The 27,721-nt window shown below is 43.5% G+C and overlaps 1 protein-coding gene across 1 annotated transcript; it reads right to left on the bottom strand.

The window, feature by feature from the left end:
• Window positions 1-13,195: 13,195 nt before the first annotated feature.
• Window positions 13,196-18,787, bottom strand: MAP1LC3C (microtubule associated protein 1 light chain 3 gamma). Its single transcript, XM_061382519.1, has 4 exons — window positions 18,617-18,787; window positions 18,455-18,510; window positions 18,145-18,251; window positions 13,196-13,902 (listed from the first exon to the last, which is right to left on the bottom strand). The coding sequence occupies exons 1-4, from the start codon at window positions 18,672-18,674 to the stop codon at window positions 13,677-13,679; spliced, it is 447 nt and encodes a 148-aa protein (XP_061238503.1). The 5' UTR covers window positions 18,675-18,787; the 3' UTR covers window positions 13,196-13,676.
• Window positions 18,788-27,721: the final 8,934 nt, after the last annotated feature.

Consider the following 27,721-nt stretch of genomic DNA (forward strand, 5'->3'; position numbering starts at 1 on the left):
AGAAAATTATAAATTGGATACTGGCATACTTGAAAAAAAAAGAAAAAGGAAGTTCTCCAAAGGAAAAAATTCAATAACTAAAATTCAAAATTAACATAATGGATGAGTTTGGGAACAAAAGAAATTTATAGAAGATAGGTCAGAAGGAACAATGCCACATAGACAAAAAGAAAATATGATAGCAAGTTTAAGAGATGTGAATAATAGAATAAATAGTCTCAGTTCAGTTCAGTCCCTCAGTCATGTCCGACTCTTCGCGACCCCATGGACTGCAGCCTACCAGGCTCCTCCGCTCATGGGATTTTCCTGGCAAGAGTACTGGAGTGGGGTGCCATCGCCTTCTCCATCAAGGAACACACCTCTAGTTAAAGTTGAGGTTATTAACTCTACAACAAAGGAGAACTCATAATATGAAGAACTAGAGGGCATTTCAGTTTTTGTTCAGTCACTCAGTTGTGTCCGACTCTTTGCAACTCCATGGACTGCAGCACATCAGGCTTCCCTGTCCTTCACCATCTCCCGGAACTTGCTCAAACTCATGTTCATGGAGTCAGTGATACCATCCAACCGTCTCATCCTCTGTTGTTCCCTTCTGCTCCTGCCTTCAATCCTTCCCAGCATCAGGGTCTTTTCGAATGAATTGGCTCTTCACATCAGGTGGCCAAAGTATTGAAGCTTCAGCTTCAGCATGAGTCCTTCCAATGAATATTCAGGACTGATTTCCTTTATGATTGACTGGATCTCCTTGCAGTCCAAAGGACTCTTAAGAGCATCAATTCCTTGATGCTCAGCCTTCTTTATGATCCAAGTCTCACACTCGTGCATGCCTACTGGAAAAACCATACCTTTGACTATAAGAGGGGTTATAAAGACTTAAGGATTTGGCTTGTGTAAGGAGTTGTTCTCACTTCCTCAGGCTGAAAGTTATCAAGTGATAGAAGAGTATTGTTAAGGAAGGTAGTATAGTTATTTATGTTTCCCAGGAAACCTTGTGATTTCAGCTGTAGACATGAGAAAGTCACCTCTACTATAATCCTGCCTTTGTCCCTCTCCTTAGTTAAGCCAGATCTACACCATATTCTCATTATAAACCCTGAGTTTTAATTTTTTTGTTTTTCTACAATCAATATGGTTGTTGAAAGGTAATTTTCCTTTAGCCTTACCTTTATATTCACGAGGTTAGAGACAAGTTTGATAAAACAAGAGGTTTAATCTTGGGGGCCCAAATGAGTTGCAAATATTTAATACTAGGGCCAGTTCCCATGAAATGCCTTTATTCATACATTCCATGCTCTCTGTTAGCATGAATCACTGACTTGACTGAACTATTCCTAAACTGGATGCAACTGCTCCCTGAACAAAGTGCTTGGTGTGAGTGAAATGTTTTAATATCCCCTGATGAGAGACATATGCAAGAGCAAAGTAAATTCTGAGTCTTTTCCTTTCTTTTTGGCCAAAAGTTCTGCTCAAGATTTTGTGGCTGTAGCTTAATGGCTGTGACTAATTTTATTCTGTTACCAGACATTCTCTATGGTTTCCTCCCATAGTTTCCATTTCCCTCCTGGTGGTTTGAGTCTTCACCCCAGTCCCTCCCCCAGTCAGTCACCTGGGTCACTCCCCGCCTTTGGGATGACTTCATTTGGGCCCCAGTGGCCATGACAATGTCAGGAGGTGAGAGGACTGTGCTTTCCTATATGGAGTTTTGTTACTTTCAAGGTCTCAGCAGTTCTAATCTCTGGTTGCCTAATTTGGGATCTCCTTGGTTAGCGTTTGCTTCGATGACACTCATTTAATTTTCCTAATGACACTTCCCCACATCTATACATAGTCACTCCTCCCCTATGCCAGCCTTTCAGAGGACACTCCTCTGAAATATACATCCCTTAAGAGGTCTGAAATGGTTTGGATCCTTACATGTTTACTGGACAACAATCCAATGCTTCCCACTTCTAGACCCTCAAAAGTTGGATTGGTGCCATGTGGTGGTGGTGGTTGACCCTTGCCTATTCATGGAGAAAATTCTGTACTCCTGTAACTAGTTGGAACTTTCCAGATATCTGCAGTGGTTCTAGACAGAGTGGGACTGGACAGGTGGGACTCTAGGGACCACCTCAGGCTGATTCCTGAGACTGACTGCCTGCTCTTTCCCCCTCTGCCATCCAATCCCTCTGTGTTTCCCTACAGTCTGAGCAAGACAGGGATTTTAAGGACTTTAGCCCAATACAAATATAATAATAATCAGGGTAAAAGTACAAATGAAGGCCTATGTACCACATATTTAAAAAGTCAATGTTTAAATCAAACTAAAATTTTAAATAAAATATGTTCTATTGAAACTGTGCCCCTTAGGGTTAATAGAAACTGGTGACTAACTGGAATTCTTGACCTTACAGAACAACAGTTAAGGGTATAGGTTGTTTAAAACCCCTCAGCTTATAATCTGCCTTCACTAACCAAACTTACCTTAATTTAATTTTTTAATTTTTATTTATTCATTTATGGCTGTGCTGGGTCTTAGTTGCTGCAGGCAGGCATTCTCTAGTTGTGGAGAGCAGGCGCTACTATAGTTGTGGTGCTCGGGCTTCTCATTGCACGGCTTCTCTTGTGCAGAGCACAGGCTCTGGGCACCTTGGGCATCATAAGTTATGGTACATGGGCATATCTGCTCCACAGCATGTGAGATCTTTTCAGACCAGGGATCGGACCATGTTCCCTGCGTTGGTAGGTGGATTGTTAAACACTGGACCACCAGGGAAGCCCTTGCCTTAAGGATTTTTTTGACTACTTAATCATCCCCATGGCTTCCCCAGTGCAGAATCTGCCTGCAATGTGGGAGACCTGGGTTTGACCCCTGGGTCAGACAGATCCCCTGGAGAAGGGCATGGCAACCCACTCCAGTATTCTTGCCTAGAGAATTCCATGGACATAGGAGACTGGCGGGCTACAGTCCATAGGGTTGCAAAGAGTCGGACACTAACATTTTCACTTTCAACCATCCCCTGCAGATAACATCTCTGACATATGGGTCACAATAGTAAGAGGTGTTTAAGCTGTTTTTCAGAAACTTGGAGGAAGTTCTTTTCTAGTTTGAGCCAGCTAAATCTGACTGGGGTCACCAGTCCTAAAACTGGGCCTGTGCAGACATATGACCTTTTGATGTCAGAGGAGTGAAAACTCCATGCTCAGATGTTAAGTGCCTCCATTTTTAACATGCATCCCATAAAGAAACATGTGACTCAGGGATGGCCTTCCCCACTCCTAACCACCCTGCTTCTTTGTCCCTTTGGGACTGTGTACCTGAGATTTGTTCTCCTGTCTTGCTTGCTGGCCTTGTGAACAAATCCTTTCTCTGATGCAAATTCAGTGTCTCAGTGATTGGCTTGTTGTGTGTGGGCTCAAACAAACCTGATTCTAAAATACTATCCTCATACCTTGAACAATATATCTTCATAAAATTTTTTAAGCCAGGTTCAAATTTAGAGTCATTTGATCCATCAGTACCCTGCATTGGGATGGGGGGGTAGTGAAATGGAGCAGGAGTCTCTAGTCCTTGGCCCCCTGCCATATCTTCTGCCTGACTTTCGCCTGTGGAAAACTTTAGTCAAAGAATAAATTTAATCAGAGAAGTGAGAAGTACTGAAAGAAAGGAAAACAGTCTAAGGAGATTAATAATAATGTAGTCATTATGCGTAGTCAAGGACCTTTAGCTCTTTCTCAAGGGCTATAGATAATATTCTGAGCCATATCCTGTGAGCTGTCTTATAGATACCAAAACACCAGGTGGAGAAACTAACTACATGATGACCAGACTGTATCTAGGACTTGAGCTGCCAAAATTCTGAGAATTGACCATGAAAAAAGGGAAAAAGTGCACTCCAGAACTGAAGGTTCAGTTCAGTTCAGTTCAGTTCAGTTGCTCAGTCGTGTCCAACTCTTTGCGACCCCGTGAATCGCAGCACGCCAGGCCTCCCTGTCCATCACCAACTCCCAGAGTTCACTCAAACTCACGTCCATCGAGTCAGTGATACCATTCAGCCATATCATCCTCTGTCGTCCCCTTCTCCTCCTGCCCCCAGTCCCTCCCAGCATCAGAGTCTTTTCCAATGAGTCAACTCTTTGCATGAGGTGGCCAAAGTACTGGAGTTTCAGCTTTAGCATCATTCCTTCCAAAGAAATCCCAGGGCTGATCTCCTTTAGAATGGACTGGTTGGATCTCCTTGCAGTCCAAGGGACTCTCAAGAGTCTTCTCCAACACCACAGTTCAAAAGCATCAATTCTTCGGTGCTCAGCCTTCTTCACAGTCCAACTCTCACATCCATACATGACCACAGGAAAAACCATAGCCTTGACTAGACGAACCTTTGTTGGCAAAGTAATGTCTCTGCTTTTGAATATGCTATCTAGGTTGGTCATAACTTTCCTTCCAAGAAGTAAGCGTCTTTTAATTTCATGGCTGCATTCACCATCTGTAGTGATTTTGGAGCCCAGAAAAATAAAGTCTGACAATGTTTCCACTGTTTCCCCATCTATTTCCCATGAAGTGGTGGGACCGGATGCCATGATCTTCGTTTTCTGAATGTTGAGCTTTAAGCCAACTTTTTCACTCTCCACTTTCACTTTCATCAAGAGGCTTTTGAGTTCCTCTTCACTTTCTGCCATAAGGGTGATGTCATCTGCATATCTGAGGTTATTGATATTTCTCCCGGCAGTCTTGATTCCAGCTTGTGTTTCTTCCAGCCCAGTGTTTCTCATGATGTACTCTGCATAGAAGTTAAATAAGCAGGGTGACAATATACAGCCTTGACGTACTCCTTTTCCTATATGGAACCAGTCTGTTGTTCCATGTCCAGTTCTAACTGTTGCTTCCTGACCTGCATACAAATTTCTCAAGAGGCAGGTCAGGTGGTCTGGTATTCCCATCTCTTTCAGAATTTTCCACAGTTTATTGTGATCCACACAGTCAAAGGCTTTGGCATAGTCAATAAAGCAGAAATAAAGGTTAATTGTATCTAAAACAACCAAGATGATGCTAGCCCTACCACTGATGACCAACTGAAGGTGACTGTTAGAGATGACTATGCTATTTCTGCATATAAACCCCCTCCACTTTGTTTATAAATGCTCTCACCCGCTGCTTGTTGGGGGCAGGGAGTAAGCCTGCCACCCTCCCCCCTACAGCTGGCGGCATCTGAAATAAAACAAACTTTCCTTTCCACCAACCTGGCCTTCTTATTGGCTTTTGAGCAGTGAGCAGCCAGACTCCCCATGCATACCTTTCTGTAACAGTAGGAGGGAGGTGTGGGTGATATATTATCCCAGTTCAAAGATTTGGTCTCCCTCCTTGCTCTAACCAATAACATGAGGTGATTTGCTTAGACAGGGAAGGGTCCAGACTAGCCCTGGAAGTAGGCTGTACCAATTAGTGTAGGTAATTAATTCTGGGGCCTTGGTATCCTGGCACTGTTCAGAAGGGTCATGGGTTCCAGGGGGGCACCGAGGACTCAGACCCATGGGAAGGGTTGTGACTGGAGAGGCCTAGAACAGTACCCTTTAAGTCAGCAGCTGGAGAAAGAGCTTTTATTGCCCAGATCTAAATGTGGGGCTGAGGAACAGACTTGTCATAGGGCAGAAGTGAAAGTGCTAGTTGCTCAGTCATGTCCTACTCTTTGTGACCTCATGGACTGTAGCCCGCCAGGCTTCTCTGTCCATGGAATTCTCCAGGCAAGAATACTGGAGTGGGTTGCCATTCCCTTCTCCAAGGGATCTTTCCGACCCAGGGATCAAACTTGGGTTTCCTGCATTGCAGGCAGATTCTTTACCGTCTGAGCCACCAAGGTTTCATTTCAAATGACAGCTTGGAGATATATGCGTCTCAGTGGGTTCCCATCATTTTTGTTCCTCCCATTTTTATGTTCCCTCATTCCTTCCTACTGTTTGGATTCTTATACTGACAATTGATCACTATCTCCAGTGTGTGTCCCTACTCCCAGCACAGTTTAGACCATATCCCAGCATGGGTCAGAGCACTATTCCTGAGCTCCAGCAACAGGGAAAGTCTGTGCACCTAAGATGTGGGAGATGATTCCCCAGCCTGATACTTGGGCCTTGACAAGGAGCAGCCCCATGTGCAGAAGACCCTCAGGATCTGTGTTGAATTTAATCTGCCGCAGTGCACAGATGGGGGTAATGCTTGAGGTGAGGGCAGCTCAGCTTACAACGGAAGATGCAAGGCAAAGGGGGAGGAAGGCCTCTCCCAGCTCCCCCAGTTGCTTAGAGGGCAGCCTCCCTTGGATGCTGTAGACATTTTACTCTTCAGATCAGATCAAATCAGTCGCTCAGTCATGACTGACTCTTTGTGACCCCATGAATCGCAGCACGCCAGGCCTCCCTGTCCATCACCAACTCCTGGAGTTCACTGAGACTCACGTCCATCGAGTCAGTGATGCCATCCAGCCATCTCATCCTCTGTCGTCCCCTTCTCCTCCTGCCCCCAATCCCTCCCAGCATCAGAGTCTTTTCTAATGAGTCAACTCTTTGCATGAGGTGGCCAAAGTACTGGAGTTTCAGCTTTAGCATCATTCCTTCCAAAGAAATCCCAGGGCTGATCTCCTTTAGAATGGACTGGTTGGATCTCCTTGCAGTCCAAGGGACTCTCAAGAGTCTTCTCCAACACCACAGTTCAAAAGCATCAATTCTTCGGTGCTCAGCCTTCTTCACAGTCCAACTCTCACATCCATACATGACCACAGGAAAAACCATAGCCTTGACTAGACGAACCTTTGTTGGCAAAGTAATGTCTCTGCTTTTGAATATGCTATCTAGGTTGGTCATAACTTTCCTTCCAAGAAGTAAGCGTCTTTTAATTTCATGGCTGCATTCACCATCTGTAGTGATTTTGGAGCCCAGAAAAATAAAGTCTGACAATGTTTCCACTGTTTCCCCATCTATTTCCCATGAAGTGGTGGGACCGGATGCCATGATCTTCGTTTTCTGAATGTTGAGCTTTAAGCCAACTTTTTCACTCTCCACTTTCACTTTCATCAAGAGGCTTTTGAGTTCCTCTTCACTTTCTGCCATAAGGGTGATGTCATCTGCATATCTGAGGTTATTGATATTTCTCCCGGCAGTCTTGATTCCAGCTTGTGTTTCTTCCAGCCCAGCGTTTCTCATGATGTACTCTGCATAGAAGTTAAATAAGCAGGGTGACAATATACAGCCTTGACGTACTCCTTTTCCTATTTGGAACCAGTCTGTTGTTCCATGTCCAGTTCTAACTGTTGCTTCCTGACCTGCATACAAATTTCTCAAGAGGCAGGTCAGGTGGTCTGGTATTCCCGTCTCTTTCAGAATTTTACTCTTAGGAAGTCCAAAAATAAGAGGTTGGTTTTCTGTGAAATTTAGTCTTCCCGTAGCCTCATCCTGCAGGTCCTTCCTCTGCTGTAAATGGCAGCCGTGTCCATCAATGCATTGCATCAGGCTGACACTGAGCTTCACCCTGGATTTCTCTCCCCCAATCCCACATCCAGTGCCTCAAGCCCTGGCAGTTTAACCTCCAAATTAGTCCTTGGATTTTGCCACTCCTCTTCATTTTTCTGGCCACCTCTTTATCCAAGCCACAGGTTCTCACCCAGACTACCTATACCTACTGCCTTCAATCCTTTCTCATCACAGTCACAGAAATGACCTTAAAATGTCCACTGGGTCACTTCACCCCAGTGCTTGCAACTCTTGCATAACGTCTTATCACATTTAGAACAAAATCCTAAGAAAATAAATGTTTTGCTTGATTTCTCCCCTGCCCTCCGCTCTACCTCTTCTCCTACTTTTCTCCTTCTTCCCTTTGCACTAGCCTCCTGGACTTTCAGTTCTCAGAACAAAGGCAGCATATTCCAATGCATATATGGAGGGGATAGGCAGGGAAGGAAATGAGGGAATGGAGACTAGAAAGAGCAGGCTGCTGCCTCCCTCATGTAAAATGTCTTCAAACAGGAGAGCAAAATGATGTATTTTTTCAAAGCCGACTGGATCCCTCAAGGGAGGTTTAGGAGAAGCAGTAACAGTGTTCATGTGATGGAACAGAGATCCAGAAAAATCTTACTCTTCCTCTAAGATGAGATCATAAGGTAGAACCAAAATGTAAGGTGTTTAAGGACAGACAGCACTCATTAGACCTGATCTCATAAAACCAGAAGAGGAAAAGAAAATTTCACATGACTTTTAGGATAATTCTTCAGAGAATAAAATCCAATCCAGGAAAAGTGAAGGTCAGTACCTGAATAATCCAGATAATTCCTTTGACTCTTGGCGACATTTTCCCATGATTTATAAATTCTACAACATTTGTGTGTAGTCTTTGATTATTCTCTGGCTTCCATGACTATGTTCTTTCTCTCAAAGTGCGTCAAAACCCCCTTGTGAAAGAGCATTCAGGTGGCTCAGTGGTAAAGAATCTGCCTGCCAATGAAGGAGACAAATTCAGGAGATGCAGGTTTGAGTTCTGGGTGGAAAACATCCCGTAGAGAAAGAAATGGCAACCCACTCCAGCATCCTTGCTTGGGAAATCTCAAAATCTCATGGACAGAGGAGACTGGCAGGTGTGACCATGGTGTCGCAGAGCCGGACACAATTGAAGTGACTTAGCACACGTGCACACAGTGTTTTCCAGGAGATCTGCCAGGTGTTTCACGCATCATATTTTATCTAACCTTGACCTTAGCCTAAGAGGGTGGGTAGTGTTGCCTTGGAGGGGCCTCAGGATGCCCCATAGTCTGCCAGGGTAGCCTGGGATGGGTGGGGAGCGCCTGCTCCTGGGCCTGTCCTTGGCTCAAGTGTCTGTGAGCTGTCAATGGGGAATCTATCACCCACTGCTGGGATTGCAACAGGCCAAATGATGTGAAAATCACAATACAAAACAGTGCACTAATTAAAGGCACATAAGTCATCAGTGTGATCTGGATATTCTTCCCCTGCAGGACTATTTATAAGGGAAACCACTTCACAACAAAAAGATCCTTGCAAATATATGATTAGCACCTTCCAGTTACTCTGGAGGGAAGCAGAAAACTTAAACTTTGAGAATGACACTGTAAACCCACTGATCTGTCACACTCTCTTTTACCCTTTGGACTGATAGTCAGCTCTCTAATCCCCTTGCTACAACCATCCATAATACTTGGTTTTCTATCTCAAGATCTTTCCAAATGTTTACCCAAAACAACATACACACATTTCCATATTTTTATCAGGATAAGATTATTAATACATTGCTCTATGTAATTTTATTTCCACTACATGTGTCACAAACACATTTCCAGCTATGTACAAGCAGGTCTTCTCACTTTTTTCAGCTTCATATAATTCTCCAGCGTACAGATGACAAGAAAGCACTCTTACCCCTTTATTAATAGTCCTTTGTCTGTTACACTGAAGTTACACTGTGACTTCCCTGCTGGAGGTCCCTGAAGAGCCACTGTATTCCCTCTGGGCCCTCTTTGTCTTTGTTGGCTGCACTGAACGACCTTCCCATCGAGGGAGCCAGCACACCCTCCTTCAGGTCTCTGCTTCATATCACTTCCTTTTTAAAAAAATAATCTTATTTATTTGTTTGTTTGTTTTTGGCTGTGCTAGGTCTTCATTGCTGCACAGGCTTGACTCTACTTGCGTAGAGTGGGGGTTGCTGTCTAGTTGCAGGGCGTGGGCTTCTCATTGCAGTGGCTTATCTTATTGAGCATGGACTCTAGGGCACAGGGCTTCAGTAGTTGAGGCACATGGGCTTTTTAGTTGCGATCCCTGGGCTCCAGAGGACAGGTGCGATAGTTGTGGCACATGAGCTTAGCTTTTCTGTGGCATGTAGGATCTTCCTGGACCAATGACTGAACCCATGTCTCCTGCACTGGCAGGCAGATTCTTCTACCACTGAGCCACCAGGGAAGCCCTCAGTATCATTTCTTTGGCAAGGCCTTCCTCTTTCATCCATAGACTATCATATTCCCTATCTCATCATTCTTTAATCATGAGCTGACTTTCTTTGTCCTAATAATACTTATGATTACATGAAATCATGTCATCTGATTGATTACCTTCTTTAAGGGAGTCCACGAATCACTGACTTCAGTTGATACTAAACAGATGTTCAATATACATTCAATAAATAAATGAATGAGTGAATATATTTTTACTATGTCTGCAAGTATTGCATTTCCTTGGATTGGGATTGTTGACATAAAGCTTGGGGCTGGGGCACTGGGATGACCCAGAGGGATGGTATGGGGAGGGAGGTGGGAGGGGGTTCAGGATTGGGAACACGTGTACACCCGTGGCAGATTCATGTTGATGTATGGCAAAACCAATACAATATTGTAAAGATATTAGCCTCTAATTAAAATAAATATATTTAAATTAAAAAAAAAAAAACTTAGGTAAACACAGCCATATTGTCCTAAAATTGTGAACACACTTGTATTCCTCAAGCATTGCTCAAGCATTCCATCAGCAATGCTCCAGAGGTACCTATCTCCCATAATCTGGCTAATATGGAATATTATCATTAAAAAAATTTTCCCCAGTAAGATGAGTGAAAAATAACCATCCCATAACTAACTTACTTTGTATTCCTTTAGCCATGTGAAATATGAAAAGTCTTTTCAAATTTTTATGGGCCATTTGTATTTCTTTTTTGGTCAATTTCTTATTTCTATGGTACCTACAATTACCCTGTATTAACATAAAATATTTAAACTAAAACACAGCTTCAAACAAAATAATGTTAAATATACAATAAGAATATGAATAACTTGCTATGTGCTAAGTACTGTTTTAGGAATGATTCATATATCACCTCATTTAATCCTCTCCCAAACCCCACAGGGTAAATACTTTTATTATCTACATCTTATAAATGGTGAACTGAGGGCATCTGAGACATTGAGATTTCCCAAGGTGGTACAGATGGAAAGAGCAGTCCGGCCCTTCACATATGATGTGCTAATAGAAGTTACCATCTGTCTGTGAAATGAGATATCATGAATCTTCTCATGAATCTAGGTCATGGTAAGTACTCTGTAACAATTGACCAATCTCACTTACTTGCATGTGGCTCTTTTCATATTAACCTGATTGTTTAGACAGAACTGGCGGTGTAATTTGCAGGGCCCAGTGCAAAATGAAAATGCACGGCTCCTGTTAGAAAGTTAAGAGTTTCAAGATGGCCATAGTAAAGCAGTAAACCAAGGGGCCCTTCTCAGTGCAAAGCCCTGTACAACATATGCCTATGCAGCTGTCCTAGGGTATAGTCCACAGTTTTGACAGATAAAGAAATCAACACAGAGAAAGAAAGTAACTGTGCTGAGAACAGAGACAGGCCTGGCCATTGAATCCAGGTTTGTCTGATTACAAGGTTTGGGTATGTCATTGTTGTTTAGTCACTGAATTGTGTCCAACTCTTTGTGACATGGACTGAAGCCAGCCAGGCTCCTCTGTCCATGGAATTTCCCATGCAAGCATACAGGAATGGGTTGCCATTTCCTTTTCCAGGGGATCTTCCTGATCCAGGGATCAAACCCATGCCTCCTGCATTGGCAGGTGGGTTCTTTACTGCTGAGCCACGAGGGAGGCCCTCTCCTGGTATGATGTTGGGTTATGTACCTGCTCAAATTGTACCCATGGACTTTATCCTACTTGAGCTGGAAGGGGAATGGAAAGAGATGAAATATAAATAGGACACTTTTCCAAGGGATGAGAAGAAAAAGCAGAGTGGTCTTATTGCCCATGATTCTAGACGTTGTTAGGGCCCAGGGCAGGCTGCCCTCTAGTAAGTCACAAGGGCATATTGATTACTTTGAATTGAAGTTATTGAAGAAACAGCCAATGCAAGAGAAACACTCTGAGCCTCCTTTCCATCTTCTCGAAAGCAGAAAATAAATCTCTATAAAAGGTGTGCTTCCTGCATCTGAAAGTAGAAGGGCACCCTTATCGCCAGAGAGGGCATTTGGTGTTGAGAAGCCTATATAAACAAACCTTGTACTTTTTTCATTTACCATCCCAAGCCCAAACTCTTTAGATTCTTCACTAACTGGGCATCCAAAGCCCAAGTTTCTTTATCCTGTCCATTCCTCAGAAATGTATTGCTTATGTCTAAAAAGTATAAACTCTGTCTGCTTTGGCCACTTCTTACATACTCCTTACGTCCCATTTGAATGGATCTGTGGGTGCATAAATTAGTTTCTTTTTCTCCTGTTAATGTCGTGTCAATTTAATTATTAATCCAACCATGAGAACTTAAAGATGGATAGACAGAGAAATATCCTCCTCTCTGCTAGTCTCAAGTGACTTAGACTCATGGTATGAGAGATACTCAGACCCTGGGAGCCTGGGAGTTTGAGTGGAGGGGATAGCTGAGAAGCAGGGTCATCTGTGCTGAAGAGCAGGGCACACACACTTAGAGACAATAACAAGGAGAGAACGCAGGGAATAGACTTTCTTGAAGGAGCAGTGTAGCCCTGACTTGGAAGCCCTATGATGCCTGAAGAACCAAGAAACTCCTCCTATCAGACACTTGGCCACAGGAAGTCAGTGAGAGTATGAAACTGTTTCCATGTGAGAGTGTCCATGTGTAGCCTGTGTGAATCCAGTATTTTTGGTGCAAAGTTTGATTTTACTATGGATGCCTACCACATCTTTCTTCTGTGTTTGCTGGCCCTTATCCCCTGGGTAGGGGATATAATTGGTGTTGTGGTGATCCAAGCCTTCCCTGGATATTGGTTGGGGCCTTCTCTCTGCTCTGTGGTTGTCACAGCCCTGTCAGGGGCAGGGTCTGCTCCACAGTTGTTGGTATAAAAGCTCCAGATCCGCTTCTAAGCTGCAGTGTGAGGTGGGCAGAATGGGCAGGCTCCTGCTGGTAACTAAGCCACTGAGGACCCCTCTGCAGGAGGTGTCCGCCCAGAAGTACGCTCTGTGCTGTCACCTATCACCCTCTGTGTGCACTCACAAAATACACTGATATTGGCACTGCGGTCAGCCATGGGCATGCTGGCAATCAGCTCAGGTGCTCCAAAGAAATGGCACTCACAAACTCCTATTGTAAGGAAAACTAGTCATTTAAATTATTTGAAACTGAGCAGTCACCACTTTGGCATAAATTTGTGAGGGGCACAGACAGACTAAAAGAATATAAGGGGAAACAACCAAGTCAAGTGAATGGTGTGTAAATAACAATAATCTCTTTAATGACATAGATAAGGCCACTTCCCCTCTGCAGTCATTCCACCCTCCACCCCCACCAGCCCCAAATGAGGCAGTTCACGATAGCTGCACCAGGCTCTATGGAGACCATCCACAGGTCACAGGATCTCCACGCCCAAGCATACTCAGGACTCCTGCCCACCAAGGCAGATCACACACCTCCAGGGCCTCCAGCTTGGCCTCCATCACAGGAAACACTTAAAATACCTCCCTAGTTCATTGAGCAAGTTAACTACTTCTTTCTCAGAAAAGACTGACTATTTCCAAAATTTTCAAGAGCCACCAAAGAGGGTGAGCACAAAACACGGCAGGTCTTGCCTCATTGTCATGGTTGGTGCTGATCACTGCAGGGGGCTTTGCCCCCAGATCATCACTGCACACACAGAAAGCAGTCCATACCTCCTACACTGGTGAACGCACTGGTTACAGGACATGTGCTAGAGAGGATGGCAGGGCCTGTCCTCCCCAAGGCTGCTCGCATCCTCGGGGGCTGCTGATCCCAAGCAGCCAAACATCTCCTGGGAGGCATAGGTCATGTACACAAAGCCATCCTCATCCTTGTAGTCCCTGTAGATCTCTGCCATGGTCACATTCATACTTCCCAGGCTCTTGTTGTTCACCAGCAAGTAAAAGGCTTCAGTGGCCCCTAGGACCATGCGGCTCCTGGGTTGGGGAAGAGGGTGCACAGCGGGCAGGAAGGGAAAAAGTTAACCTGGAAGGGAATGATTGCTGACCCACAGCCTTTCTTACCTTTATTTGGCCAGTGTAAGCCTATCTACCCAAGATACCCACCTCCCTACTCCAGGGCTGTTACCCTCAAACTTTAGAATTATCTAGGAGAGTCCTGTTGAAAGTGGACTCCATCCCACAGGTTTTGGTTTAGTAGATCTTGGAAGCAGCCCAGAAATCTGTGGGACCGTGAAGCAGGCAGAACTTGCCCTGAAACATTACTCTAGACACACAGGCAGTCTAACTTCCACTCCTGCTGCTGCCCGGAGTCTTTCAGAGTGTCATTTATATCTATTTGCTTGCTTATACTAGTGACTGCTAAAATAGGAATTTATATCTGGTCATTACTTTTTTTTTGAAAATTTTTATTTCTTTATTTTTGTCTGTACTGGGTTTTCGATACTGCGTGCGGGCTTTTTCCAGTTGTGGCAAGCAGGGGCTACTCTCTAGTTGCTGTTCCTGGGCTTCTCATTAGGGTGACTTCTCTTGCTGTGCAGCACTGGCTCTAGGGCACTAAAGCTCCAGCAGCTGGGTTGCACAGGCTTAGTTGCCCTAAGGCATGTAGAATCTTAGTTCCCAGATGAGGGGTCAAACCTGCATCCCCTGCATTGGCTTGCAGATTATTAATTACTGACCGCAAGGAAAGTGAAAAGTCCCTACTTAACTTTTTTATATACAACTTCAGTCTTTGTTCCATTTCATTCCCTAATAACAGATAAACTAAGGCACAGAAGCTAAAGAATCTGATGGAAGTAAGCCAAGTGTCCGTCAACACATGAATAAACAAAACGTGGTCCATCCACAAATGGAGTATTAATCACCCTTAAAAAAAGGAAGGAAATACTGACAAGTAAATGCTACAATACGGATGAATTTTAAGGACAGTATGTTCAGTGAAATAAGTCAGTCACAAAAGGATACCATATGATCTCACTTATATGAGGTACCTGCTGCTGCTAAGTCGCTTCAGTCGTGTCTGACTCTGTTCGACCCCATAGACGGCAGCCCACCAGGCTTCCCCATCCCTGGGATTCTTCAGGCAAGAACACTGGAGTGGGTTGCCATTTCCTTCTCCAATGCATGAAAGTGAAAAGTGAAAGTGAAGTCACTCAGTCGTGTCCAACTCTAGCGACCCCATGGACTGCAGCCCACCAGGCTCCTCCGTCCGTGGGATTTTCCAGGCAAAAGTACTGGAGTGGGGTGCCATTGCCTTCTCCAATGAGGTACCTAGCATAGTCAAATTCATAGAGATAGAAGGTAGAATGCTGGTTTCCAGGGATTAGGGGAAGGAGAAGATGGGAAAATCAGTCTTTAATGGGGACAGAGTTTTCCTGTAATGGTTGCACAACAATGTGAATGTACTTAAAGCCATGATCTGCTCGCTTAAAACAATATTTTATCACAATTAAAAATATAATAATAAAAGAAATCAAAGAATCTGCTTATCGTAGCTGTCTCTCTGCAGTAAATAAGATAAATTTATTAGAAACTGGCTAAAAGATTGTTCATTTTTCTGGATATTTGAAATGTCTTCAAACTCCTAGATGAGCTCAGACTGTGAGACCATCCCATTAAAAACTAGAAAAAAAAATATTCTTAGCTCAAAAATGCTAAGTAAATATGCCTCAGTTTGCTGTGAATTTCAAGTTAAGAATTTCCTGAGTGGTGCAAAGAAAACACATAATGCTGTGTATTTTGACATGTCAGTTAAGCAGCTTTGGGGTGACGTTTGAAAAAGGTTGTTGTTGTTTAGTTGCTAAGTTGTGTCATACTCTTTGCCACCCCATGGATTATAGCTCCCAGGTTCCTGTGTCCATGGGGATTCTCCAGGCAAGAATACTGGAGTGGGTTGCCATTTCCTCCCCAGGGGAACTTCTGGACCCAGAGATCAAACCCGCATCTTCTGCATTGGCAGGCGTAGTTTACCACTGAGCAATCTGGGCAGGAATCGAACCCAGGTCTCCTGCATTGCCAGCAGATGCTTTACCATCTGAGCCACCAGGGAAGCCCATTTGGAAAAGCATTACTATGCAAAAGTATAAATCCCTCCCCTTGGGTTGGGGATGCAAAGGAGCAGCCATGTTTGGCTAGATTCATAGGAGTTCTGAATTGTTTTAGTAGCAGAGCAAGATGAATCTGTTGGCAATGGCTTGCCCTGTCTGACCACCCTCCATCTAGACATTAGAGGCACAGCCATTACACCCTAGTCTTAGCTAGGAAGAGCTAAATTTATGTGGTGGGTGGGAGAGGAAGTAGTTTCAGAATCTGATTAACTAACATTGGATAATCCAAAGACCAAACCCTGACCATTGCACTGCTCTCATGTGGTGAGCAAATGCCTGTTCTACATGGGAAAGAGTAGCTCTGAAGATGGGGCTCCTATATTCCCACATTGCACCTTCATCTCCTTTCTTCTTCCACTAGGGTCTCATTTTATTAAGGGTGAGGAGTCTCCAAGAGTGAAAACTTTAGTTTGAATGTTGTTTAGCGTAGGACTTTTGGTCTGTGCTTTTCATTGCTGTTTGTGCAGCTCCCAGCACAGTGCATGATACATAATGGGTGCTTAATATCAGTGTGTTAATGACTTAATGTTAAGATTCAAGTCATCTAAACATATTAAGCACCCATTATGACTTAATGTAAAGATTCAAGGGCTTCCCTGGTGGCTCAGATGGTAAAGAATCTGCTTGCAATGCAGGAGACCAGGTTCTCCTAGGTCAGGGAGATCCTCTGGAGAAGGAAATGGCAACCCACTCCAGTATTCTTGTCTGGGAAATCCCATGGACAGAGGAGCCTGGCAAGCTACAGACCTGGGGGTTGTAACATGATTGAGTGACTAACATACATACAAAGATTCAAATTCTTAGGATGAAGGATGAAGAGTATGATAACTGGAGGTGTACCTATATGGAAAAAAGGAGGAAGTTGTGTCAAAATTCACTTTTTGGTGAAGGCATGCTGTGCCCCAGCAGCCTGTAGGCTGACAGAAGGAGGGGTCTACACCCGACTGTGGTTCTCCTTGAGTTGCCCCAATTTCCATGGATTAACCTAACCCTTAAGTAGGTCTGAGAAGAATGTAGGGTCTTCGGAAAGAGCTCATTTTTAAAAAAATCATAATAAATTCTCAGATGAAACTGTCTGCATCAGCCAAAACTTTTGAGAGGTTATTTCCAGCACAGGGAGAGTCACATGCCAGCCATGTTTACGGAACCCTTAGTCAGCTATTTTTGGATTCATATCATTTTTTATTGAGTCCAGCTGGCAGATGACAACTTCAATCCCTTAAGCTTCAAAGTCAGCAACACTGGTTTGACTACGCCTTCCCTTGTTCTGAATGGAAGAAAGAAGGATGTGGGGAAGGTGTGGTTCTCCTGCTCAGTGATTCAGCAGGTGGACAGTGCATTTTCCTACCCCAAATTCCCTCGCAGCCACAAGAGGGAAAATATTTAGAGGTAAAAAGCTGTCCTTGGGCTTTTAAAATAGCTAAAAACAGGGTTTTGGACCAGTGTCTAAAAATTCTTAGAGAAATTTGAAGGTAGAAATTAAAACACAGTACCAGTAAAATGTGGAAACAAAGGAAAAAATAGCTGATACATCAATATTGGGAGTGCTCATTTATTTTAGGGCAGTAGCAAAATATTTGACATCATTTTTAAAATTGGTTACTCATGAGATCATTCTTTTTAAAGGCATAGTTGGGGCTCCCCTAGTGGCTCAGTGGTAAAGAGTCAAAGCGTCCGCGTGCTAATGCAGAAGACATGGGTTCTTCGATTCCTGGTCTGGGAAGATCCCACATGTCCAGAGCAACTAAGCCCCTGCACCACAGGCACTGAGCCTGTGCTCTAGAGCCCGGGAGCCACAATTGCTGAGCCCACGTGATGCAACTACTGAAGCCCACGCACCCTAGAGTCATGCTTTGCAACAAGAGAAGCCACCACAATGAGAAGCCCGTGCACCAGAACTAGAGAGTAGCCTCAGCCGGCCACAGTTAGAGAAAAGCCCACACAGCAACGAAGACACAGCACAGCCACACACACACACACATACACACAAGGCATACTGAAGAGAAAGGGGAAGCACAAATCATTCTCCTCCTCTCTGCCACATCCCATCTCTCATTGTTCCAAAAGCCCAAGCCCACACAACACACACCCCCACAGGCACTTAGCTACCTACCGAATGACGCTGAGGAACTGGGTCATGGTCAGTTCCTGTGGGACCAGGAACTTGGTCTTGTCCAGCCGGGGCAGGAACTTCTCCCTGGGGTAGCGCTCCACTATCACCTGTCAAGGGTTTCAACCTGAATCTCCTCTGAAGCAAATGTCAAAGGATACACCTCACTTTTCTATGTCTGAGGAACTTGGACTAGAAAGAAGGAGGTCATTGGCTGGGTTTTGGTGTTTCAAAGAATAGGCTCTCACAGCCCCCCTCCCCCTAATCCCTGCCTTCACCCTCACTCCCACTCCCCAGGACAATGGAGTCTTACCGGGATCTTGCCAGGGAACTTCACTCTGATTCCAGCAACTTCCTCTCTTCTGGTTGCTGTGAACATTTAAGATTAAATGAGCACATCAGCATACACAGAAGTCTGTACCTTCCCTCACTGTCTCAAGGGCCAAAACCCAGACAGCTATTCTGAGAGCTTTACCTAAGCTCTTCCTCTGCTTGAAAGGTCTGAGGCTTGGGCTTTTCTGTGGAGTCTGCATTTTGCTCAACAGTTGTGTCTGTGTCTGCCTGGAAAAAAAAAAAAAAAAAATCTCACCACCAGGACCTAATTCATCCTTCCAGCTGCTTCCAAACTGCCGGCAGGAGCCCAAAGGAGGCTTTTATGTAGGGCTGTGTGACATCAGCCTTCTCCAACCCTCCCTTCTCCCCAGGCAGGAGGTCAGTTCTGAGAAAGGAAATGAAACAGGCACCTGGTTGCTGGTTCAAGAAAGTTACTTCACTCACTACTATTTAAAAATTTTGTTTTTGCTAAAGAAATTAAATTTTATAATGTCATTCATTGGTCATCGAAGCTTCCCTGGTGGCTCAGAGGTAAAAATCTGCCTGACATTGCAGGAGATGCAGGTTCAATCCCTGGATCAGGAACATCCCCTGGGGAAGGAAATGGCAACCCGCACCAGTATTCTTGCCTGGAAGATTCCATAGACAAGAGGAGCCGTGGGGTGGCAAAGAGTCCGACATGACAGTGACTAAAACAAAAAGCATTGGTCCTCCCTATAAATGGTTCTATGAGGGGCCTTGTTTACCGAAACTTGGTCTCACCATGTCGTTCTTTCTCTTACCTTCTGGCTGAATTATTCAGCCTCTTTTCTACACTGAATTTCCTCACTGAGCTATCCTTATTTCAGCCTCTTTTCTCCACTGAATTTCCTCACTGAGCTATCCTCATTTTATTACTCTTTATATCCTTAATTAACGTTTAATTAAGCAGTTGTTTCCTGATCTTTGCCTACGCCGTCTCTCCTTCGAATACCCTGGATCAGCTGGGGCTGGTCCCCGGCAAATCAGTATTCTGCCCCAAATCCAAAAAAATCTGCAAGGGAAACAAACACGGGGACGAGACAGCAGGCCGACACGGAGCGGTGCAAGTGTGCGCAGCATGGGGACGAGATGGCAAGCGGACACGGAGCGGTCAGGAGTGTTTGGGGCATGGCCCGGCCTCTCTGAGAATCCCCCAAGAAGATCAGGGCAAAGACTTCTCCATTTAGAACTACTGCCTTCAGCCATTTGAATAACACTGAAAAGCACTGAAGCATGTGAGACCATAGCACCCCCATCAGGGATCAAAGCCGTGCCCCTTGCAGTGGAAGCACAGTCTTAACCTCTGGACTGCCAGGGGACTCCCGAGGTTCCTTTGCATTTTAAGTTTGGGATCAGAGTAGAGGAACATGTCTTAAAAAGTGTTTAGGGGAACTTAATCTAAAATTATGCTAAGTTGGGTTGGTGGAGGGTGAGCCATACATAAGGGGATGAAAGCCCTATTTCGGGTGGGCTTGATAATAATGCAAATGAAGATGGATATGAGAAAGAAGGTGAAACAAGAGTAGGGTTAGTATTTGATGAAATAAAACAAAACAAAACTGAAAAAAAAAAAATGGTTCTATGAGCCTAAGCTAAGAAGTTATGGGTAGAAACAGTTTCATGTGAGGACATTGTAATACTACAGTAATGAAGCAAATTGAAGAGTGATTCACCTTATCCTGAAACATATTGCTATTTTTCACAGTAAGAAATATTAATAGGTATTCCCAAAAGGTTGAACAATTTGTCCAGATAAAAATAGGTAAAACCAGCGTTAAAATCCAGATGTGTAGCAAAGTAGTATTTCCAACATATTTTGTTCATATTTTTACAGGTCTAGGAATGTGTATAGAACACTGATTATTATTCTCAGGATCTTGCATTTAAAAGATGATAAAACTGAGATCCATGGAAACTGACTCACTGGTCATATGGACAAACAGACCCAGTTCTTATTCTCGGATCAGGGTGTTTCACCTGATTGTGCTTCTTTTATGCATTAATTATGGTTCTAGCGATTCAGCTTTCCCATTTGATGCTGATCACCTCCTTACCTTACATCCAGGAGCACAGTGGTCCCGCCATCTTATTCAGATATGTCCTAACAATAAATAGGACCATTTGGATTTCTTCCACTGTCTCTGAAGGTACCATGATTTTCATAGGTCATCTCTGGTTCTGTTCCATGCAGGACACTGGACATTGAAGTCTTCAGCCTAATGATGATGACATAGAGAAAACCAAACATTCTCTAGGTTTGTTGAGGGACACAAAGAAAAGTAGGTTAGTCAGCTTTTTTATGGGCTTCCCTTGTGGCTCAGCTGGTAAAGAATTCACCTGCAATGCGAGAGATCTTTGTTTGATCCCTGGGTTGGGAAGATCCCCTGGAGAAGAGACAGCTACCCACTTCAGTATTCCGGCCTAGAGAATTCCATAGAGTGTATAATCCATGGGGTCACAAAGAGCTGGACACAAATGAGAGACTTTCACTTTCACTACTTAAAACTTCTCCATTAAAACTTTTTTTTTTTTTTTTGCCTTTTCTCCTGCCTAGGAAGCTAGGTAGGCTTCCCTGGTAAAAAATCCACCTACTAATGCAGGAGATGCGGGCTCAGTCTCTGGGTCAGGAAGATCCCCTGGAGAAGGAAATGCCACCCCACTCCAGTATTCTTGCCTCGAAAATTCCACAGAGAAGCCTGGCAGGATACAGCTCATGGAGTCACCAAAGAGTCGGAAGTGACTTAATAACTAAAGAACAACAACAGGAAGCTAGGACTTCATAAAGTTGCTGAACTCACTCTGAGTCCTTGAGTCCACAGGGAAGAGAGGGAACTTGGCCTCACTAGTCAGAGGGTGTCTTAGAAGGCTTGCAGATCCTAGGGCCATTCCTCCATGGACAATGTTGCGACAATGACTAGAGGTGCTGGCATTCTGTTATGGTCTGACAGTCTTCCACAGAAACATGATTGCCTTGGGACCCTTTTCTTTTCCCTTTCTTGGTTTTGCCTTCCTTCTCATCTCCACTCAATATCATCTAACCAATCTCTTAAGCTCTGAGCTTTAAAAATGTCTTTTTATTGCTCAAGAAGAAAGAATCTTACATATTTCATATTAACTTTATGATATTTTTCTTTCCTAGATACTTATACTTGAGAAAAATAATCATTATTTCCATTTAATGGTTAAAAATCAGAGACATCACTTTGCTAAAAAGGTCCATATAGTCAAAGCTATGGTTTTTCCAGTAGTCATGTATGAATTTTAGAGCTGGACCATAAAGAAGACTGAGAACTGAAGAATTGCTGCCTTTGAATTGTAGTGCTGGAGAAGACTCTTGAGAGTCCCTTGGACTATAAGATCAAACCAGTCAATCCTAAAGGAAATCAGTCCTGAATATTCATTGGGAGGACTGATGCTAAGGCTGAAGTTCCAATATGTTGGCCACCTGATGTGAAGAGCTGACTCATTGGAAAATATCCTGATGCTGGGATAGACTGAACAGAAGGATAAGGGGTTCACAGAAGATGAGATGGTTAAATAGTATCACTGACTCAATGGATATGAGTTTGAGCAAACTCTGGGAGATAGTGACAGGGAAGCCTGGTGTGCTGCAGTTTATGGGGTCGCAAAGAGTCGAACACAACTTAGTCAAGTCCACAAGCTAAGTCAAGTCCAACTCTTTGCATCCCATGCATTGTAGTCCCCCAGGCTCCTCTGTCCATGAGATTTCCCAGGCAAGAATACTGGAGTGGGTTGCCAGTTCCTTTTCCAGAGGGTCTTCGTGACCCAGGGATCAAACTCACATCTCCGGCACTGCAGGCAGATTCTTTACTGCTGAGCCACCAGGGAAGCCCCCTAACTTTAATAGATAAACATAAAGAAAGTTGGTTTTCACCCACATTGCACTCCAGTACAGGTAGGAGACTTCCTGTTTGGCATTGTTTCAGAAGAAATTCAAGTGTACATGCTGCTGTACACTTGAAATTCTGCCATCTCAAGGTTCTGTTTCCACAAGTTCAGATGAGAAAAATAGGTGGAAAAGACACTTACACTTAGCCTTCTCAGACTTAAAGTGTTTAGCGTGGTAACATCTCAGAGTGTTCACTCATATTCCTTTGATGAACATTAATCATATGACTGTACCTATAGAGAGGCCTCTATCATAATCACTACTTTTTCCAACATAGAGATTATATTCCAAGCAATTAATATGTCCTTTATTAATTTTACATTTTAATATTCCACAAAAATAGTATGCATACCATTTGGTATTCATATACATACTTGGAAAAGTAAATGGCAACCCACTCCAATATTCTTGCCTAGGAAATCCCAAGGACAGGGGAGCCTGGTGGGCTACATCCATGGGGTCGCAAAGAGCCCGATGTAACTTAGTGACCAAAAGAACAAAAGCAAAAAACATACCACTTGGGGCTGAACTCTGGATCTTTTACCTACTAGCTATGTGACCTTATGGCAATTGATACAACCAACCTCTCTCTCTGCCTCAGTTACCCTGTTGTTGGGGTCCTTTACTGGACCGGACCTGGAGGTCCGGAGTTGACGATAAGAAAGTGGAAGAGAGAGAGCCGGAGGGAGGGAGAGAGAGAAAGAGAGGAAGAAAGAAAGAAAGACACAGGGACTCAAGCTCTGATGGAGCAAAGGTGCTTTATTAGCAGCAATGCAGGCTTCTATATCTTTAGTAAGATAATTACTCAGCTATTACCCAGGATGAGATTTTATCAATAGCCACAATATGGATAGTCTAACACATACAAGGTCACTGACGCTGAAAAGAGTCACTCCATGTCTCATCCCATGACCTCAGTCCTGAGAACTGCGTGCAGCTTTACTCATTCTTGGAATAGGAACTGATAAGGAACAGAGAATCCTTGAGAAATAAAAAACAGCATGCAGGAATCCTCCTGTTAAATGTTCCCTGACACCCTGTGTGTAAAATAAAAATAATATCTACCTTGGGGGACTGTGAGCATCAAATGAATTAGTTAATATATGCAAACACTTACAAGAATGGCTTGTACATACAACTCAAAAAGTGTAAGTTAATGTCACAATTTAATTGATGAACAGCTTGAGGATCAGAGGGGTAATGTTATTTGAAAAAGACAAGGTCAGTCTGGACAACAGACTTGGGTTATCAATATCACAAATGTCTTCATCATCACTATTTCCCTCATTGGAATAGGCAGGAAGCACACATCATGTTTGATACTGTACTTGCTAATTACTACCTGTATTTTCTCATTTCTTCTGAAAAAGAGAACTGAAGCTCAGAGAAAAAGTAACAAGCTCTGTATTGCACAGGTGGTAGGATTTGAACAACACAAAAACCATGCTGCTAACATGCTCTCGAATTTTAAGTTGAAAAGTTGGGAGTAGAAAATATTGTGCTCTAGGGGAAATATTTTCTTAAACATTTCTCTGGCAACCTCCTCATCTGCACAGTTCTTAAAGGGCCAGACACTGTCATTCCAGTGTACAAATCTTCAAAGTTCAGATCAAAATGAAGAATACCCCCTCAATACCTCCAAATGTAGGTATTAAACACTTTAAGTCTATAAATGAAGAATACCCCTTCAATACTTCCAAAGACTATTTCTTCCTTTAGTCCCCAAATACCATCACAGATGGTCTCTTCAGAAATCAAAAGATGGCATCCCAGAATAAAGGTGAGTAGGCTGCCTCCAGGTCCTATAGGGATAAGTATAAATGATTTAAGGTCCTGCCCCACAGCTCCAAAAATCCAGTCATAATTCTTGGTATCCTTTAATGAGTCAAATTTTCAGGTGTTTGTGTCTTATTAAACAAAACTTTTCTGACATCAAAGCATCCCGTAGACCCAGGGAAGTAGAAAGGGGAAAATAAGCCTAATGTGAGTTTGGACCACAGTTTGAACACCAGGTTGGGGAGGTGGCAGGCCTTGATATCAGCCACAGAGGGAGTTCCAAGCCCATTTTATTAAGATCCTAGGCAAATTCTTGCTTCTGCACCTCTTATTTATTCTAATGTATGGATTGGCACAGTGGTAGAGAATCTGTCTGCTAATGCAGAAGATGCTAGAAATGCTGCTTTGATCTGAGTTGGGAAGTGCCCCTAGAGAAGGAAATGGCAACCCACTCCAGTATTCTTGCCTGGGAAATCCCATGGACAGAAGAGCCTGATGGGCTACAGTCCGTGGGGTCACAAAAAGGAGGACAGGACTGAGCACAAACACACACACACATTCCTGACAACACCTGACCGTTGGTCCTGTAGCCTCCTAACAAACCTCCATGTTTAGAATGGTGTGGCTAATTTCACTTTTCTGCAAACATATTCTGTACATCCCTTTCTCTAAGTTTTGGTCACAGAAAGCATCCCAACTGCCTCTTTACCTGTCTTTGTTTCACACATCCCATTCAAGGACAATCAGGTTCCAAATTCTAAAAAAGTTCCAAAGAAGAACCTGTCTATTTCTCTGGGAATATTTGCTATGCAGCTGCTACTGCTGCTAAGCCATTTCAATCGTGTCTGACTCTGTGCGACCCCATAGACGGAAGCCCACGAGGTTCCCCTGTCCCTGGGATTCTCCAGGCAAGAACACTGGAGTGGGTTGCCATTTCCTTCTCCAATGCATGAAAAGCGAAAGTAAAGATGCTCAGTCGTGTCCGACTCTTAGCAACCCCATGGACTGGAGCCTACCAGGCTCCTCCGTCCATGGGATTTCTCAGGCAAGAGTACTAGAGTGTGTTGCCATTGCCTTCTAGAGTTACACTATTACAATCATTGATCAATATTTGCTATAGGTACAACTTATATCCATTAATACCACCAAGGGCTTCCCAGATGGCGCTAGAGGAAAAGAACCTGCCTACCAGTGCAGGAGACACAAGAGACGTAGGTTCATTCCCTGGGCTGGGAAGATTCCCCTGAAGGAGAAAATAGAAACCTACTCCAGTATTCTTGCCTGGAGAATTGCATGGACAGAGGGACCTGATGGGCTACCATCCATGGGGTTGCAAAGAATCTGGCACAACTGAGTAACTTAGCGTGTACATGTGCAGTAACACCAGACATTTGTGTGTGTGTGTGTATATGACATATAAACAGCTCTGGCTTATTCCCATCAAACATGTCCCTCACAGTGTAGAAGACAAAGAGGTAACCAAAACATAGAACCTACCCTCACTGGGTAGCCACACTTGAGTCTTTCTTGTCTCTGTTCTCTATTAATTGGGCCATTTGTTGCCTAGGTCTAATCTTCTCTACAACAAAAACATATCTGTGAAGCACCCTAACAGTAATGGCATCTAGAATGATTTATATCACGAAATGGATTAAATTTTCCAAGGAAGGCTGTTAAGTGTTTCTCCTTCTTCTAGCCCCTTTTCTGTAACATCTTTCCTGTTATATATTTTTGTGGCTAGTAAAATTACTAAAACATTCCTCTTTTGGTTGAATAAATTAGCTTTCAAATCTTAATTACTATGAAATCTTGAGAGGGAGAATTTTCACTTTTTTCCAAAATGCAGTATAGAAATTTTTGATGCAACATTGTTTAAATACTGAAAACATCATCTAAACGTCATTAAGAAATAAGTTAATTATGACATGCATTTTATGGAGTTAGAACAATTAAAGGTAAACTAATCTATCTAGATTAGGAAAAGATGTTTAAATCCTATGCGGATTAAAACAAGTTAGTTTCAGAAACTGTTTTAAAGAAGTCACAGAAAACTTCATAAAAAATAAAATGCCCACAACCTGACAGAAGGGAAAATTAGGATTGGGGGTACTAATTAAGAGACTTGAAGTTAGTCTGTAATGCTGGAACTTTTTCATAAATGTGACTATATTTGTGCCTGACTTGTACAATTAAAAGAAACAAAAGTAAAATATTGTATGCAAGCATGAGTTTTTATTTCCAGTTTTTTAAGGAATCTCCACACTGTTTTCCATAGTGTAATCTCAAAGGGTGAGTTTTTAAAGACTTAAAGACTTGTGGAATTCTTTTCAGACATTAAGCAATGTGGAGGAGCTGCCCTCTTGTGGAGCCTTTGGAATAGACTTTAAAATGTGTGTTAGTCGCTCAGTCCTGTCTGACTCTTTAAAACCCCCATGGACTGTAGCCCGCCAGGCTCCTTGATCCATGGAATTCTCCAGGCAAGAATACTACAGTGAGTAGCCATTCCCTTCTCCAGGGGATCTTCCCAACCCAGGGCTAGAACCTGGGTCTCCTGCATTGCAGGCAGAATCTTTACCATCTGAGCTACCAGGGATAAATCAGAGAATTTACTGTTTGGTTCACAGGATTTTGGAGCTGTAATGTTTGTTCTATGAGAAAAAAAAAAAGACAACAAAAGTTCAATAGTTTACTCAAGGTCACTTAAGAGTTTTGGGCAAATCAGAATTATTAATATATATCAAGTCTTCTGATCCCTATCTAGCATTCGATTATTCCTCTGTCGCTGCTAAGCAATGAGTCAACAACTGTTAAACACTGACACGTGTTTATAAAGACTTCAGGTGCTATACAATACGCAGTGCCCGGTGGCCAGAAGTCATGTGATAAGAACTTGAAATACTGATCATATTGCTAGGAACTTTCTAGGCATTGAGAAACAAAGGTGGATAATACTGATTGTGCAGTGGATTATAAAGTCAAATGTAATTGATATAGTTTTACGTTACCCTCAGGCTACATCTGGGCTTCCCAGCTAATAGCTGGGAAACTCAGCTGGTAAAGAATCCACCTGCAATGTAACAGGCCCCAGTTTGACTCCTGGGTCAAGAAGATCCCCTGGAGAAGAGTTAGGCTACACACTCCAGTATTCTTGGGCTTCCCTGGTGACTCAGATCGTAAAAGAATGCATCTACAATGCGGCAGACCTGCAGACCTGGGTTTGATCTCTAGGTTGGGAAGATTTCCTGGAGGAGGGCATGGCAACCCACTCCAGTATTCTTGCCTGGAGAATCCTATGGACAGAGGAGCTGGGTGGGCTATAGTCCATGGGGTCGGAAAGAGTCAGACACGACTGAGCGACTAAGCACAGCACAGCACAGGCCGCACTGCATCTGGTCATTAAACAAGCAACAATAAACAACAGTGTACTGATGGAGAGCGGCAGGGGGTTGAAGAGAGACCCCTTCTGAGACATAAGCGCATGAAGAAGGCTAAAAACTGAAGATAGAGCAGGAACACTGAAAAACAAACAAAACTAAAAAC

Source organism: Bos javanicus, chromosome 16 (genome assembly GCF_032452875.1).
Source record: "Bos javanicus breed banteng chromosome 16, ARS-OSU_banteng_1.0, whole genome shotgun sequence".
Taxonomy (NCBI): Eukaryota; Metazoa; Chordata; class Mammalia; order Artiodactyla; family Bovidae; genus Bos; species Bos javanicus.

What these genes read in the sequence shown, in the direction of transcription:
- MAP1LC3C (XM_061382519.1), bottom strand. Translation starts at nt 18,674, where the DNA reads ATGCAGACTCCACAGAAAAGCCCAAGCCTCAGACCTTTCAAGCAGAGG. An exon ending in AGTTCCCTGGCAAGATCCCG is followed by an intron (nt 18,252 to 18,454) that starts GTAAGACTCCAT and finishes AACCCTTGACAG; the next exon opens with GTGATAGTGGAGCGCTACCC. An exon ending in CAGTTCCTCAGCGTCATTCG is followed by an intron (nt 13,903 to 18,144) that starts GTAGGTAGCTAA and finishes TCCCCAACCCAG; the next exon opens with GAGCCGCATGGTCCTAGGGG.